This window comes from Mus caroli, chromosome 1 (genome assembly GCF_900094665.2).
Source record: "Mus caroli chromosome 1, CAROLI_EIJ_v1.1, whole genome shotgun sequence".
In the NCBI taxonomy this organism is placed as follows: Eukaryota; Metazoa; Chordata; class Mammalia; order Rodentia; family Muridae; genus Mus; species Mus caroli.
Genome location: NC_034570.1, coordinates 16,028,405 through 16,046,256, shown reverse-complemented (window position 1 = coordinate 16,046,256; position 17,852 = coordinate 16,028,405). Strand labels below are relative to the sequence as shown.

Sequence of the window (17,852 nt, the reverse complement as noted above, 5' to 3'; positions counted from 1 at the left end):
CTCAGAAATCCGCCTGCCTCTACCTCCCAAGTGCTGGGATTAAAGGCGTGTGCCACCTCCGCCCGGCAGGTTTGATTTTGATTTGATTCCTTCGTAAGGCAAACTTAAACGACTTGACAGTTGAATGTCACAGGAAGAAGGAGAATAGAGAGAAAGTTTGTTTTGAGTTTATGTGATTAATGATGTAACAAAGTCTTCTCTGCTTCCTACCTGGTTATCCATTTTTCTGAAGCAAAGCCAAGGAGTGCTTTGTGTAGAGGCCAGTCAAGGGAAACTTTATCTTGAGGGGAGATATAGAGAGTGTCAATCATTTAGAATTGGGGAACAAGGGGACTGGTAGAATGTTTTCCATGGAATCTGTTGTAGTAGGGTTTGTTTCTGCAGGACATAACGATGTGCCACCAAGAAAAAATTTCAAAAAACAATATCTATTTTGATTTGGCTATTTCCCTGGTTCTACCCCTACTCAGTTCATTGGGTAACCCTATAGCAGTGACTTAGCTCCTTATTTATAAAGTGAGGTATTGATACAGATAGCGTAACTTTCCTTAAGCCCTGCAGTGATACAGGAAGGCACAGAAAGCATTGTTTTTTTCTCACTGGGGAAACAGAGAAAGAAGTTTCTGTTTTCTATTGCTGAGATGGAGCCCCATGAATAATTAATTCCCAACAAGTTGAGCAATTGATTTTCAGCAAAGGGGCAATTCCCTAAAGTTGGAAGGATTCTGGGCAAAGGCAATTTGTACTTATTTCTGAGAGGCGCTGTGGCTACTGATAGCACTCTGACACGGTTTATCGAACAAGCTTCGGGATCTCCTTCAGTCCCTAGTTAGTTGCTTTAAGGCTTGTTTTGTGGGAGTCTCTGGATTTTGAACTTGTTTAGTGTTGGCAGAGGGTTCCTTTGAAAGATGAACAATACGAGCAGGTTTTCAAGTGTTTGTGTAAATTTACTGTGGTTATGTTGTACACTCATGTTTATACATTATGTGAATTGTATACAATGAATTCCAGGTGACTGTAAAGCAAATGATTAAAAGGCATAACTATCTGGAAATCATACTGAGCTTTGTGAACATTTGGAAGGAATGTAGAAATGATGTATTCCTATGTGATTTTCACTGAAGATGAGTTTATTAAAAGAAAATACACATATGACATTCATCTTGTTTATCTGTAGCCTAAGAATTAAATTAAAAAATATCTACATGAAATCTATGTTAAATGCGTAAATTCTGATGTACTACATATATGACCATTGGGTTTTGGCATGTTTTAGTCACTGGAATATTTGACTTCTGTCACCACCTGATTCTTTTGATGTTGAGCTCTTGCATATGAAAACTTAGAAAATATAAAAAGCAGATTATTTTCCCATCATGTCAAATGGCATGTGGTTTTAATTCCCAAGAGTGGAGTGTTTCCATCAGACCTCTCTATCTGAAATCTCTAGGTCTATTTCCTCCTTTGCCTGGGCTGCTGTTACTGGTAGCTGGTGTTATTTAATTATCTCTACATTTTAACTGTGGTGTTTACCTTTAATATTGCTGCAGTCAGTAAGTGATTCATTGCATCTGGAACTAAACAACAAGGTTTGGCAGAAAAGGGACAATGTGTGGCAGATGCATTTGGGCCCAGGAGGACAATGGCTTTGAAAGTGGGCTCTAAGAGCTTGAAAATGCAATTACACATTTATGAATGTAGAAATAGGTACCACAGTGCTGGTTCATGGTGAATTTCAGAAAAGATGCTGGGGATTTTGAACAATGTGACCATTACATACTAGAAAGGCATTCACCCTCTCGGGGACAGGTAAGCTCTTCAAAATCAAGGTTCTTGAAACTTCATCCCAGTTAGAAAACTCAGCTGTCTTAGTTTACTTATTCCTGAACTAAGGGTGGTAATTTTTGGAGTTAGCATTGACAGGAAAAACCATGCTCTTTCTGCCATATCCAAACCCCACAACTATCCACATGATGCTTAATAACGCACAATGCTACTTTCAAGCCATCTAGTAGCCTTAACTGATATTTCCTTTGTCTTCCTTATAAAGTACATAAGCAAATGAATTTAATCAAGACCTGTGAAGAAGGAGGTATCAGATGTGTTTCTTTGTGTGGTTTTCCCCTTCAATGTATTACCTTTCTTTTTCTTGAAATTTTAAATCTTTTCCTTTTGAGACATCGATGAACACGATACATACAGGACTCTTACCCTTTTCTTCCCTCCCCTCCATCCTGTGTCTCCCCTTTCTTCCAAATTAGTAATATCTTCTTTATTATTGTTACACAAATACATATATGGATATCCATAGGCATATACAATCTATTGATTCCATTTATTGTTGTTCATATATACATACATCCTGGGCTGACCTCCTAGGATTGGATAGCCTATGTGGTAGCTCATTCCCAGAAGAAACTGATTCTCCCTCACTCAGTAGTCATTGCCTGTAGCAATTCATCTATGGGGGCGGGGGCATGTGGAATTCCACCTTTTTGATTTGGTATGCTAACTGATATCATTATGTAGATCTTGTTCAGGCAACCACATTTTTGAGATTTCATGACAACTTTTCCAGTGTCATTTCTAAGGGGTACTATCTAGCATCAGGTGTCTTAGGCCTCTGACTTTTATAAACCTTCCTTTCAGCCATTGCTTCCTTGTTTCCTAAGCCTTAGATGTAAGGGTTGTGTTGCAGATTTATCAGTTGGGGTAAGCCGCCCAGGGTCATTTAATCTCTACATTTTATCCAGTTTATTTTCAAAGTGAGGCAATACAAGTTCACTCCTTTACTTCCTTCAGGAAGCAATGCCCATAAAAAATAGGGCTATTAATATCATCTATACTCAAATTGTTCCACAAATAATATCCTACGAGAACTTTGAGGAATTAAGATTTTCTTGCAGGGCACATTTTATGGCTGTGCTTAGAACTAGGAGGATTTTTGCCTTTCCCAACAGCTAGAGAGAAGTTGTGATAACTTGGGATCCTTGGGACATTTACTGTGTAGCTTGAGTAGTCATAAGTCTTTCTTAGCAAATAAAAGGTCTGTTGCACCTCTTCATTTACACTTCTGGGTATTATAAATGTTGTGGTATTATAAATGCTGCATGTTTTGTGTATGTAGAGTCATTTATGCCTCAAGGACAGGCTGGCCTGCTGCCCCAAACTGGCTTCCAACATGAACTTGAGTTAATCCTTTTCAGTAGTAACTTCAGTGAGGAGGTAGAAAAACAAAAGTCTTTTGTTTTGTGAATATTGTTTTCCAGCAGAGTCTACCATACATAGTAGGTTTCAACTGATCCTTAGTGAATCCACAATAGTGATCCCCATTCTTAGAAACTTCATTGCCTTATTATGATCCATTTCGATAGGAAATACGGTTGAGTTTACTACTTCAGTTCTCCTAAGGCTGGAATAAGGGTGGCTGTCCAGCTACCTCCTCATCTGGAACTTAGGCCATCTTCTAGGCCCATGTAGGTTGTCTGCTGAGGCCAATTTGAGTCTGTAGGGGTTAGGGCTTCATTTTTTTCCCTCTTTTTCAGTATTCTTACCACTGTATATTGCCATTGTTTATGTTCTTGATAGCTATTCTGGTTGGAATGAAATGGAATGTCAGTGTAGCTAGAATGTGTGTGTGTGTGTGTGTGTGTGTGTGTGTGTGTGTGATGTCTATGTGCCCTCCTCTATTGCTCTCCACCTTATTGTTTTGAATGAGAGTCTGTCTCTGAACCTGGAGCTTGCCAATACAATTAAGTTGGCTGGCCAATAACCCCCTGGGATGCTTCTGATTGTGCCTTCACAGCAGTGGAATTTTAGCTGCAAGTGATCATGCCTTGATTTGTATGTTCATTCTAGGGATCAGACTTAGTTCCTCATGTTTACACAATAAGCACTGTAGCAATTTATCTTTTTCCCCAATATGGTTCTAGTTTTCATCATCTCTGATGGCTAAGGTCTATATACGTGTGTGTGTGTGTGTGTGTGTGTGTGCATGTATGTAGGGATGTAGGGGTGTCCTGGATCATGTTGAATTTCTGATAATACAGGTGGTATGTTTGATTTTGAGGAGATTTCCAGACTCACACTTTGTGAGATCATCTGTCTTCTGCTGAGGTTCCTAGCATCCGTTAATGTTTTCTTGTTTCCACACATTGCAGTGTGTTCAAGGAGTGGACCTAGTCTTGGAGACTTTTCTGAGACTCAGTTGGTTTTATTTTCCTTTAAGAGACTCAGGACTGGGGTGGTCCTTAAGGAATCAACCCTATGAAGTCTTTGGAAATCTTGGATGGATACCTGGTTTTGTGATCAGTATTTTCTAAAGCCTGGGCATTCTAGAAGACTTAGTTATGTCTGCTTCTGATAAAGATGTAAAGAATCGTCCTACAGCATTTTCAGACCCAGAGATATCCCTTCCCAGTTCCTTGTCCTCAGTGAGCTATGGACAGAATTTTTCAAAGAGGTGAGAAGAGAAAAAGAGGAGTCACTGCCAAGGGGTCTCAATTTGGGTCAATCAGAGCCTTGCTATTCTCCTGAGAGATTGTTCACTGTGGCCATCCCTTTAGCCTGGGAGGCATATGTAATCAACTTTTGTTTATTTCTGTTTTTTTTTCTTTTGCCCTTGAGGAGATCGTTATTTCTACTGTATAAAAATAGTAGCCCAAACATTGGAAGCAATTAGAGCAGATGATAGTTAATACTTTTGTGGTAAGAGACACCGATGCTCATAAACTGGATCTCATTCTTTGGGCATCTTGCTGCTTCTCTTTGCCATGACACATTCATTTGCTTCCCTTCAGGTACAAAGGGGACGCAGAAATGAAAAGGAGAAAAAAAATGCTTCCCCTGGTGTGTGGAACTGAGAAGCTGTCAAAGGCTCATAGCAGGGAAAGTGTGCTCCCGTGTATTCAATCACCGAAATTAAGTGTTTTCGAAGGCAGTGCAGTCATGGGTCTATTGCATGGGGAAATAACACGTTGTAGTCCATCACTTAAAATGTTAACCTTGTCTCTTACTAGTGACTGCAAGCAGAAACATGTGCTGCATGCTCGCTGGTTAAATGGCAGTGTGTCAGCTCTGTGAAAACGGCTAGCATGTATCTGTCAATCTTCAGATTTGACTCTGTGTGTGAGGATGCAAACACATACACGTGCATACACACATTCACACACACACACACACACACACACACACACACACACCTACCTCTTCATGTTTCCACTTACCTTTATGTGACTTCACAAGACCTTCCTTATTATTTACTTATTAGGAAATAGAAATGGAATTAAATTAATATCTAGTATTTAAGGGTTTATTCTTTGCTATGCAATTTTTTATTTCCAATACTCAAATTCTGAGTTGTGATTACTTATATGTACCTATAGAGAGTTCTGTTTTGATTGTACTTTAATACCATCGGATTATACATATGCTAGAATGGGCTCCTTATAAGTACCATCCCAATAGTATGAATTACAGTATACAAGAGCCCACCTAACCTAGAGGATCTACATGACAAATATTTTAGACTTTGTGGGTCATATTGTCCCTATTGTGACCTGGGAAGAGCTACAAATTACACATAAGTGAATTGCTAATGCTGTAAACTAATATCAAACAGAATAGGCCACATTTGGACTTTAGACTATAGTTTGTATACCATTATGTACTACTGAATATTTAATGTAATTCTTCTATGGCATACAAGATTTTGATATCCCCTGAGGTCTGTTCTCAATGTTTCTTGCTGCATCAGCAGGAACTGCTCAGTAGCAGCAAGTGCTGAATGCATCCCTTCTTCTCCCTTGAGGTCCTGACACCCTTCTTGTCCTTGCTGCACTTTAGGCAAGCCCATTCTTCAGGGTCACTCCCCAGTCCATTAGCCTCTGGCTTATTCTCAGTATTTCTACTTCAATCTCTCATCAGAACTATGTAGCCAGTCACTCAATGTCAGTAGTTCCTGGCACCACCCTGACATTTCTGATCCACTTTACCCTGTTCTTTCTTTCATTTCTTCCAGGGCAAACTATTTATTTTATATATTTATCTGTGGTCCTGCTAGAAAGTAAGCTCCATGCCATCAGGGGTTTGGCATTCTTTGTGCTCAGATCAAAGGTGCCTGAGGTGTAGTGTGTGCTCAATACTCTATTCATTGGATGTAGGTATCTATCACTCTGGAGTGGTAGACAAGGAGTCTAAAGGGAGCCTATGATTATTAAGCAAGGTAACACCTTCTGAGTGAGTTCAGTAAATCTCAGACTTATTATTGTTATTTTTTAAAAAAGATTGAAGATAATACTTCCCTGTATTTTGTTGTTTGGAAGATTAAAGTCTCTGAAAATAAAATGTATAGTGTCATACCTGGGACCTTAGAGGCATTCAGTTGTCAACGAGTGAAATGACCTTCAGATGTAGAATTCAGAAGAGGCATTGTTACAATAGATAAGAAGATCCAAGTGTAGGAGAAGATGAGTCTCTGTGTGTTGCCTTTGCTTGTAGACTGGAATGGTCCCAGACACATTAGTGACTCATATATGTGAAGCAGTGAGCTGGTAGCAGTCATCTTTGAGAAATCAGGAAGGCAAGACTCAGTTTGTACAACCAAAAATGGAGGCAAAAGTAACTAGCTCTTTTTGCTATGAAAGAGACAGACTAGATTGGACAGAGGAAGGAGTCTCTGGCAAGAGATTCTGCTGACATTTCTCTGAGCGGTTGAAGTGCTCGCTATGTAGAAGGACTTTCTCATGCCGTTCTTTCATCTGGGAGGATTGATAAGTACGAAGTAAAGAAAGAGATTTAGGGCCAGAAGGACCTCAGGAAGAAGAAAGTACACCAAGTAAATGGAAATTGCTTTGCAGTCTTCAAAGAGTTAATAGATTGCAGGTCAGGACTCCATTGGTAACCTGAAATGCTCAGATGATTGGCCTTTCTATAAGGAGGATTTTCTGTTCCTTTTTCCTTTTTCTTTGTTTTATAGTCATCTGACATTATCTTAGACTGTGCTAATTCATTTGCTGGTTAAGTCTTTAAAAAGAAGAGGGAATTAATTTACTATATTTCACCTATAGCTGCCCGCCCTTGCTCTTCTGAGCCCCTTACACCCTTGTCTGTACTTCTAAGTACTGAGTCAGTCACACTGTATTTATCTTGACATTTTTTTCTTTTTCCATGATCATATAAGTGTCCCAAGAACAGGAAGGAGTTCACATTTTTGGAGATCTGTGTTCCCATAAACTCACACAAATGTTTGGAGTTTTAATTGGCCAACATTTTTAATATCACTTAGCAATATAATGGTACTGTTGGTATAGCCAAATGGTAACTAGTATTTAGTAAGTGGCATGAAGCTAATAATTTATTTAGATAGAAAAGGCAAAATTTGGAAAACATTGTATAATACAAATACTAACTTAATTAGGAAATGTGTATAGTCCACTAATAAAGAATTGATTGTGTGGTATTTATTACAGCAGCGAAGAATGATTCCTGTGTAGAATGGTGAAAGATATATCAGGTGAAAAGGCAAATAAATTTAGTTTTATAACAATTAAAAACACTTCTTTGTAAAGAAATCCTAGATATAATTTAAGCTTTACATCTTATCAAGTTATTGTGATTATTAAAAGATTTTTAAATTTCAGTGTAGTGATTACAAACCTAATGAAGAATTAGCCATTCATTTCTTTTAATCCTGTGTTATGGTGTGCCAGGCATTGTGCGCAGTGGGAATATATATATATATATATATATATATATATATATATATATATATATGTATATATATATATATATATAATTAATTATATGTAATCTATCTCTCCATCTATCTATCTATCTATCTATCTATCTATCTATCTATCTATCTATCTATCTATCTATCTATAAGCTAAAAAGCTCTCATGAACCTTCTTCAGAGTCTGATAGAGCCAGGTTTGAATATGAATACATGAACAATGTACTGTATAGTAATAGGGACTTTGGAGAGACTACAGGAGTTTGAAAGTTAGAGAAAATATTGGCCACAGGGACTTGTCTTTTCCATGCGCAAGCCTTGCATGCTATGTAAGAAGGCCTTCTGGTGAGGTGTCAAGAACTTTCTTCTTTACCTTTGTGGGTCAGCTGTGACCACAGATTCCCAGGCCCCACCTCTTCTTCCTCACTAGCTCAGTTCTTGCTCTCAAATCGGTCCTTCCTCTGCCTGATGTTCCATCTTGCTGATCAATGACTCTTTCAAGATAGCTCTTGCAGAGTGAGTCCATTTGAGGTGACAGGGAAGATTTGCAGACATTGCACATTCCCTGAAGTTCAGAGAAGTGCTGATGTGAACTAAGAAGAGCACAAATTGCATAAGCTCCCTGCTGAGGCAGGAAACTTTTTGCTTTTTAACTTCCATTTTATTTATTCATTTGGAGTTTTTGTTGTTGTTTACTTGGGGGCTGAATATATGGGGCTGGATAAAGATTTGAATGCATATCCTGTTCTGTTAAAGTCTCTCTCTACTTTATGCTTATAAGGAAATGATTTACCTCCTCTGCAGAACAGAATGACTGATTTATCTATCTCCAAGCAGAAAACTATAGTTTAAGTCTGAGCATTTTGGAAGCCATCGAGGAATGAGCTTGTCTTGGGTGGAAGTGAAGCTTCTGTTGACCTAGGAACTGTGAATGTGCCAGCGAGCATCTTCTGAACCGGAGATGTTCTATTTTAACCAACAGAAGAGTTTCATGTGTAGTGACAAAGATCCCTGTGTTAATGCTTTCAGCATTGGTTTTTTAATCATCCTAAGGAGTGGTGAGTTAGAAGGTGAATACATTGAAAGGTGAGCCATCTCCGTTTGTCCATGGGCCATTACCCTGAGAGTCTTGTATGAGGAATGATCCAAACAACACTGTCAACTCTAAAGATGGAGAAGTATAGTTCTTATGGCAGCAGACTTGTTCGCATGGATTACATTGAAATTTTGTAATCATGGGCATTTATTGTTCTTTTTCTCCAGGTACCTGTTAAAGAATGATGGCTACAGTCACATTGTTTTGACCTTTGAGTATTTCGTCCTTGTTTTATATGAAAGCATGAATTGTCAATATGAATGTACATACTTCACTATGCCTTTACTATGCTAAGGGGAAATCTGGGCTCCAAGTCCCTTGAGACTTTGAATAATTAACACTGTCTCTACCCTTTTCTCTGTCTCTCTGTCCCTGTCTCTGTCTCTGTCTCTGTCTCTGTCTCTGTCTCTGTCTCTGTCTCTGTCTCTGTCTCTCCCCTTCCCTTTTCCCTGTCCCTCTTTCTTAGCATAGAGCTAGACAACAGGAATGGAAATGTGAAAGGGTACAGACCAAACTCAGTGACTTAAGTGAATGCAGCGTTTTTGACCAAACATGTGGATTGAGAAATGCAGCATTTTTGATAATTTAGGTTTGGGCACCCATTTGTTCATACATTGTATTAGAATGATGTGTGTGTGCTCACATGTGTGTGTGTGTGTGTGTTTGTGTACTCTATATTTGTGTACTATGGAGGGTACAGTATGTGCAGTATGTGTTCATGTGTATTTATGTCTGTGTGACTGTATGCAATGTCTGCCATTGAATTAGAAGATGGAATAGTAATTTAATGAATTATGTCAATGATATCTATGAAGAAGTTCCTTTTTTTTTAGTAGAATGAAGCATAAGCTTGAAAAATGATAAATAAATGTTGAAGACGTTCTATGATGTCCTGTCAGAATGATAAGGAGAGGGATTAGCTAAAGTTAAGCTTTGAAACATATACTTGTAGGGAAGAAAGCCATGCTTGAGCAAAGATATGGATGTAATAATGGGATGAGCCATGCAATATTTTAGGAAGAGCATCCCAGGAGAGGATACAGGAGTAAAAGACCTCAGGTGGGAATTTGCTTCACATGATTGAATGCCTCTATTTGATTCTCAATTTGTTCAGCCTCACAATGGAGATAACAACACTTGATCTTCTTATCCCCTGGCCTGGGACTGACTGGAACAGTTTCAGAAAGGCTGCCGGGCCAGCCAGGCTAACTCCAAACTGGATAACAGATATCAGAGCTAATTGTAGCAATTTAAAAATGTTCTCAAATCAATGAAAGGCACCATGGAATTGTTTTTCTTTGATGCCCTTAAGTACCTAATTAATGTCTGGTTGATCCAGATATTTTTTACTGAGTGTCATGAGCCTTCACGCCTTTTGTAGTTTTGTTTCTGGGTACAGATCTGCTCATCAGACTATTCATTATAGAAAATTGTGCCACTGAAATCTTCATATGCCTTCAAGTCCACTCCATACCACCCTGTCTAACCTGCTTCTGTCAGGTGACCCTGATCTCAGATCCCGAGCTTGCGTGTTGTTTGGGAGGAAATTCCGTAGTCCCTCTTTTTGAGATTTATGTCTCTCTTTCTAGTCCTTACCTTGATTAGCCCCCCCCCCCACTCTGAAGCTAGCCTGTCATCTGAGATCTCCACAGTGGTAAGTGCTTCTGTTCTACCTCCAGAACTGCTCATTCTTCTGCTCTGTGGTGACACTGAGGAATTGGGAGTGTCTGCATTTTATTAAGTGCTGATCGGAAAAACACTAAAACATCATCTGTACAGTGAAAGGAAGGCAGTTGGCCACAATTGTTCTGTGTCTGGCCCAGAAACCTAAGCCTTTCCAGTTCTTCTAGTGAGGACTTTGATGAGTGTGGAGAACCTGGTTCACCCCATTTTGAAACTATAATATAGTCATGTCAGTCTTTATCATTTTTCAACATTGTATTAACCTCCCTACTCTCCTCTTGCTTGCCTTCCTTTTTTTTCCTCTAAATTACCATGAATGGAATGAAGGAACACAAACCCAGTGGTACAAACATGGATGTCCAGCCACATTTAGGAGACAGGGGTTAGAGGTTCATAAGTTCCAAGATAGCCTAGGTAACTTGGTAAGACCATTGTTCAAAACAAAACATAAAGACAGGGCTGAAGATACAGCACAATGATGGAGCTCTTGCCCAGCATATAGAAGGCTCTAGTTTCAGACCCAAGTACCATAAAATTATACTTCATATCTTTCTATGAAGTTGCTTTTATTTTGGTTTTACTTCACTAGAACTTGCTCTATGGTGAGATCAGCTGGAGAGATGGACTGAGCTCTCAGACCATGGACTGTCACCATGGTGATGCAGCTCTTGTGGCTTCCAATGATGCTCATGCACAATATATAACTCCTCCCTTTTTATTGATATACCTTATATATCTGCAATTCATAAATTGTGGAAAACCTGAGAGTTTTATTTCTCCTTCATAGATATAGAAAACAAAAAGCTATGTTTTATCCAATCTCAAAGCCCCATGGTGATTAGGTTAGGTCTATATCATGGAACTATTGACCTAGGGGGTCAGTATCCTCTTTTAGAGACTAAACTAGCCCTTCTAGAACACCATTTTCTATATCATCTTTCAGAAGTATTCCAGGGCACAATTCTCCACATGGGTAGAATTACTACCATTACAAACATGCATTCCCTTCTTAATGACTGCCCTTCATCTGCCTGTAACCCATCATGAGAGGATGTCTTAGGTGTACACATGCACAGAACCCAAGGCTTCCATTTGGTTGGAGTCTGGTATGATGGCAACTGTACAGAGGCATGCCTCTGCCAATGCTTTACCTTGAAGAAATCATCTTTTTTTTGTTCTGCGTTTTAGATATTTATTGTTCTGGTAGCTCTAGAACTACGGAAGATACATGTTAAGCCTCTTGGGTTCTTGGAAGTGCTGAATTCTGCTGTTACCTCTATAACTTTCTCTCTCTTTCTTTCCCTCTGTCTCCCTCCTTCTCTCCCTCCCTCCCTCTATATCTCTCCCTCTTTCTCTCTGTCTTTCTTTTGAATGTGACTTTAGAGCATCACCGATAAACAAGACAACTGAATGTTCTGATAGGAAAACTGAAGAAGATCCGCCGAGAAGATGGTTCTCCGCAGGCCTGCCCTCCGACCTTCACTTTAACCACGAGGCTCTTTGCATTTGCTTGTGTAAATTCAGTCTGCCTCTCAATGTGCAGATGTTGGCTTTGTTCAACACAGAGCACTGAACAGAGAGAAGAGGAAACAGTAATATCAAAACAGAGCCATGTTGGAGGGTAGATGTTGAGGTCCCAGGAAGAATGTTCCTATAAAACAGGGACACTGTCAGCAGAGTCAGTGGAAAATGATATCAATTACATAAAGCTGGACACCACTCATCAAGGCAAACATTTTAACTCTCTCTAGTTCCAGGCGACTTATGATTTGTTCTGATTTGTGCAAGATTCAACACCTGTGTGTGAAAATAAGACAAGGAGTCAACTCTGCCTGTTAGATTCAAGTGAGCATGCGCTGAGGAAAAAAGGAGACATTCTAGGTGCTGAGCTGAGAGGCATAGTCGATCGGTCCTTCATGTTTGTCTTCTATTTAGATTAGTTGTCTGAGGAAAGCAGGGTGTCTGATTTTTACTGAAGCACTTAACATTATCCATTGTCATCCGTGCTGTCCAGTTTAAGCAACAAGCTAAATCTTTTTTTCTCTTTCCCAGGGCAACTTTTCCTTCCAATTCTGCCGAAGGTGGTCCAGGCCTCATAGTTGGTTTCCTCAAAGACTGCCACAAGATGGCGACAGTGTCACAGTGGAGACTGGTCACCTGCTACTGCTTGATGCGAACACTAGTTTCCTGAACTCCCTGCACATTAAAGGTCTGTGGCATTTGAACAGCAAGTAACAGCACCCTCTATGATCCTGTCGCAAGGCACGGGAAGGAGAGAAGGGAGGGTCCAGAGGATTTTGGACATTTGATTGACAATTTATTTCGAAACCAAATTGAAACTTTTTTTTTTTTTTTAAACTAAAGGGAAGAAATAGTCAGAGAGGTTCAAAGTAAAAAGCCATTCTTTTCGGCTTTTTAAAAACTCAGAGCTTAATTATTTTTAATTCTTTTCAAAAACAAGTTAACAGTGTTTTCCAGGAGCAGCTGCTGCCTTGCCCAAACCCTTTGTAGTCATGCTTATCCAGGGCAGCCCCCACAATACAGCGAATGCCTTGAAATTGGTTAATGCTGCTGCCTTTTAAATCCTCTGCCAAGAAAGCAATGTCTTCCTGCTTTTACCCTGTTGTGGTTTTGACTTCTTGGTCCCATGGAAAGTCATATAAATAGGCTTCCTTACTACAAAACCGTCCACATAGCTCTAGGGTGTAGGAAGTTGGAGAAGCCTGAGAATTCAAAGTTTGACTCATCTACCATGTGGCTCAGTCAGTCATTTTACTCTTTGTATATTTATTTCTGTATCTGTAAAATGATAATGGAACACATTGCCTACTTCAGGAGTTGATAATAAGAGATGATGACTAAAGGGCCTTTTCTCATTGTCAAATGAAAATCGTTTGGGAGAGATGCTTAATTTTGGATGCCTGCGACACTGGAGGCTAAAAACACCAGTATTTACTATACATGCCATGAACACCAGTTAGATAGAGTAAGAGTATATACACGCACTGGTGTGTATATGCTCTAGATAGCGTAAGAGGATATACACACAACCAAACATTTGCAAGAAGATTATCTAAAGCACTTTTGATATTTATTTCTAACAGACTGAATGAAGTTTTTTTTTTTTTTTTTTTTTTTTTTTTTTGATCAGCTAATGTGATATTCTATATTCTAGAAGCTACTTTTAGTTTTCCTTTGGTCCCAAGAGAGAAAAGTTCTTTGTCAAGTCAGTTAACTAATACCCTTTAAGAGGGAAATTGTCTGACACATTGGACTTTCAACTTGTCTTTGTGCTTTTTCTATGTATGTATACATGTATATATGTATATATAATGTATGAATGCAGTATTTATTATGCATATATGCAGATAAGAGGTTATGGGTGGTATGTATGCATGTATGCATGCATGAGGCTTAGTGACTTAGTTTGTATGTATGTGTGAAGCTTAGTGGCTATGAGGAGTATTAGATATGTATGTATGAATATATACATGTGTGTATGTGTCTTTGTGGCTATGGGAAGTAGTATGTATGCATATATGTATGTATATATGTGTTTTAGTGACTATTGAGAGTATGTGAATTAGTGGCTATGGGGAGTAATATGTATGTATGTATGTATGTATGTATATATGTATGTATGTGTCTTAGTGACTATGGGGAGTATGTATGTATGTAGAGCAGTGGCTATGTCACTATTATATGAATATGTATGTGGCGTAGTGGCTATAGGGATGTGTATGTATGTGGCTTAGTGACCGGAAATATGTAATGTATGTATATATATATAGCTTAGTGGCTATTAAATGTATGTATGTATGTATATACTTATGTATGTATGTATATATATATATGTGTGTATGTGTATATATGTATATGTATACACACACACACACACATATATGTGTGTGTGTGCGTGTGCCTTAGTGGCTATGAAATGTATGTATGTATGTATGTATGTATGTATGTATGTATGTAACTTAGCGGCTATAGGGACTGTCAATCTATCAGCCACTTTGAATATTCTGAAGATTAGCAATGACAAAGTAAAACTAGAGTCTTAGAATCACATCTCAAAGCTTGCTTTGACCTGGGACCATCCCCTCAGAACCTGAATTCTGGCAGAGGATGGGATGCCCTGCAGCTACCCAAGGGCCTTGGCCTTTTGTTGATACCACCATTTGGGAGAAGCTTTCTGACTTAAAGTCCTTGATTTCTAAGTGTAGTCTAGCATATAGATATATGCTTATTTCCTTATAATGTTTAATCAAAATCAGTGTTGAAAGAACAAGATTTGAAAGAGAAGACATCAGATGGGCATCAAAGGGCTGGAGAAAGGAAGGATCCTGTGCACCAAGTGTAGCTTCTCCCTATAGATTCACAGATGCAATAACCCACATGCTTTACCCCCACTCATGATGTCCCATGCTCTTCTTAGTTTAGTGTTGTATAGAGCCAGTGGGAGGACAGACTCTCATTCTGGGGAAGGGAAAGGCTGAATGGGATGGAAGAGTAAGGAGTGGATATTCACTTTTACATACACGGTGTACATGAGTTCTTGGCAGGAGGAGATTTACCTCTGGGGAAATAGATTTTTATCATAGAGACATGAGTTGTGCATCTAGAAATAATGAGAACAATGAAAAGACACAGATCAAATTTTGTTCAGCAGATAATTTGTGAATGCTTATTAAGTGGCCTGAGAATTCTCTGTGATACAAGAAAAAGTGAAGAAAATTATTAATACTTAATGTCAGTAACAAGCAATATTACCAGAGGGAAAATGACTGTGGGAATAAATATGACAGGCTAAAGTTTCTAGTTCTAAGGCAGTTGTTAGATAGGGGCAGCGATGTATAGTACAGAATGAGTAATTAGGTCAGGCAGGGTATGTGATTAGAGTTGTATTGTGGAGAGGATTTAGGGCATGCCATTTTTGAGGTGGGATAAATGGCTCAAGTAAGTAAAAGATGCTTGCTGGGTAGACACAAGAACCCAAATTTCATCTTCAGAACTCACAGGAAAGTGGCACGTGTGGTGGCATGCACTCGTAACCCCAGTGCCAGGGACATATACACAGGCAGATCCCTGGATCTGTCTGGTCAGCCAGTATACCCTAATGGTGAGCCCCGGACCATGAGCCACCATATCTCAGTATCTCAGGAAAGGTATGTAGCATTTCTGAACAGGACAGCCAAGGCGTGAACATGCCCACCTGTTCTCACACATACATGAAAGGGAGCATGCTATTTACTTCAAACCTGTGCTTTGGTCACATGGAAAATCACAGTGAGAAAAACGTCCCCACCTCACTCAGTGAGATGCCAGCCTAGTGTCAGGTGTTGTTAGTTGTTTCACATATAACCTGTCCACTGGGGATTCCTGCCGTCTCAAGCCTCGCTGCGTTTCTCACACATCTGCTCTAACATTGTGTTATTGTAGTTCTGGTCACTGTAATTCTTGGCCTCCGTTACTACAAATTGCCTCTAAGTTCTTCCTAGTGCTGCTAGTGTGTTGTCTTATGTATTAGCAGAAGCTGAATTCCACTTGTAATAGCAAGACAGCTAAAATGCTGTGTGTAATGCTGGCTACAGTAGTAGCTGCCATTAGGCTTGGGCTAACATCTGGCCAGGAAGATACAAGAGGAAAGGTACATGGTATATATGGGATGTTTCTTAAGGTAGAGCTGATGCAGTAGAGGGCCTTCTTATACTTCATGTCTTTCTCATTTTCTGTCATGTAAATGAGACAGCTGAATCAGCCACTGTGTTAGCTCATTAGGTGAGTTAGTAAGGATGGAAGAAAGAACATGAAAGGAATTCGGGACCTTGCGTACTCTGGGGTTGCTATAAGAGTACTGAGCTGGCCATTTATTATTATTACTATTATTATTGTTATTAATTAATTTATTTATTTTATATCTCAATCACAGCTTCCCCACCTCCTCCTAGTCCCTTCCTCTCATTCCCCCTCATTCATGTCTCCCCCCTTTCTTCTCAGAAAAGGGAAGGCAGCTCATGCTCAAGGATATCAACTAGCCTTGGCAAATCAAGTTGGAGTAATACTAGGCACATCTTCTACATAAAGCAGCCCAGTTAGGGGAAATCATCCAGAGGTAGGCAGTGTTGTCAGAGATAGCCTCTGCTCCTGGTTTAGGAGTCACACATGAAGACCAAGCTGTATAACTGTTACATATATGCAGAGGTCTAGATCTGTTCCATGTGTGCTCTCTTGTTGGCAATTGAATCTCTGTGGGCCCCTGTAGGTCCTGTTTAGTTGATTCTCTATGTTTTTGTGGTTTTTTTGCTCTTTTTTTTGAGGTGCTCTTGACCTCTCTGTCTCCTTAAATTTTTCCATTCCTCATCTGTGTGATTCCCCAAGCTCTGCCTAATGTTTGCCTATGGGTCTCCACATCTGTCTTCATCAGTTGCTGGGTGAAGCCTCTCAGATGACAGTTATGCTAGGCTACTTTTAAAAATTATAACACTTATTTGTTCTTTGAGAATTTTATATATGCATACAATTGTGATCACACTCCTCCCCAGTTCTTTGCTCTAACTCCATCCAGGTCTGCTACCCAAATCATAGCTCCTCCCAATGTCCTGTTTTAATAAGCATCTGAATCTAAGTAGACAACTCTTATGGACATGGGTGTGGGACCATCCACTGGAGTGTGGGTGACCTACCTGGGCTATAACTCTAAAGAAAACAGACAATCTCTCTTGCAGCAGCCAGCAGCTCTCTATATCTCCTGAGCTTCTGGTGGGGGCTTATAAGCCCTCCCTACTCTATGCAGGAGTAAGCCCACTTTTGAAATAAGCCATTTGGATGGAAGGTAAGATTTCTTGTACTGAAATCATTGCAATTTGCCTTTTGCATCGTATGCTAAGGTTAACTCTATCAGTGTTAGCTCATACCCTCTAAACATATGTCATTTCCTATTGTTGCTTCATTCTTCAAAACCCTTTAATGACATCATGCCTTATCAAGAGTAAAACCCAAAGCCTTACTTTTTTCTAACCTCAGATTTCTTCTTTGATCTTGTCATCCATAGTCACTCTAAATAGACACACTGTGGCTACACCTGTCCTTATGTCTTCACCCTAAATGTCCTTTGTCCCCTGGATTTATGCAGCCAACTCATTGTGTTTGTATGCTCTCTGAGAAACTATTAGTGCGTTAAAGAAGCTTGCTGGGCATCTTTTCTGAAATTGCAACAACTCCTTTAATTATTCTCTATGTAGTTCTGGCTTTTGCTCTTCATAGATTCTATTTTATGCCATGTTTTATATTTACTTGTTGGTACAAAGTATTTTCCTCCTCATAGAATAATAAAATAAA

General features: G+C 39.4%; 1 protein-coding gene across 3 annotated transcripts in view; it reads left to right on the top strand.

The window, feature by feature from the left end:
* Pkhd1 (PKHD1 ciliary IPT domain containing fibrocystin/polyductin) overlaps positions 1–17,852 on the top strand; it is a 499,157-nt gene that overhangs the window by 131,128 nt on the left and 350,177 nt on the right. For all 3 annotated transcript variants that reach the window (XM_029477027.1, XM_029477026.1, XM_021159032.2), the window contains exon 36: positions 12,564–12,720. In XM_029477027.1, coding sequence (XP_029332887.1) covers positions 12,564–12,720 — 157 coding nt within the window. The remainder of the gene's footprint in view (positions 1–12,563; positions 12,721–17,852) is intronic.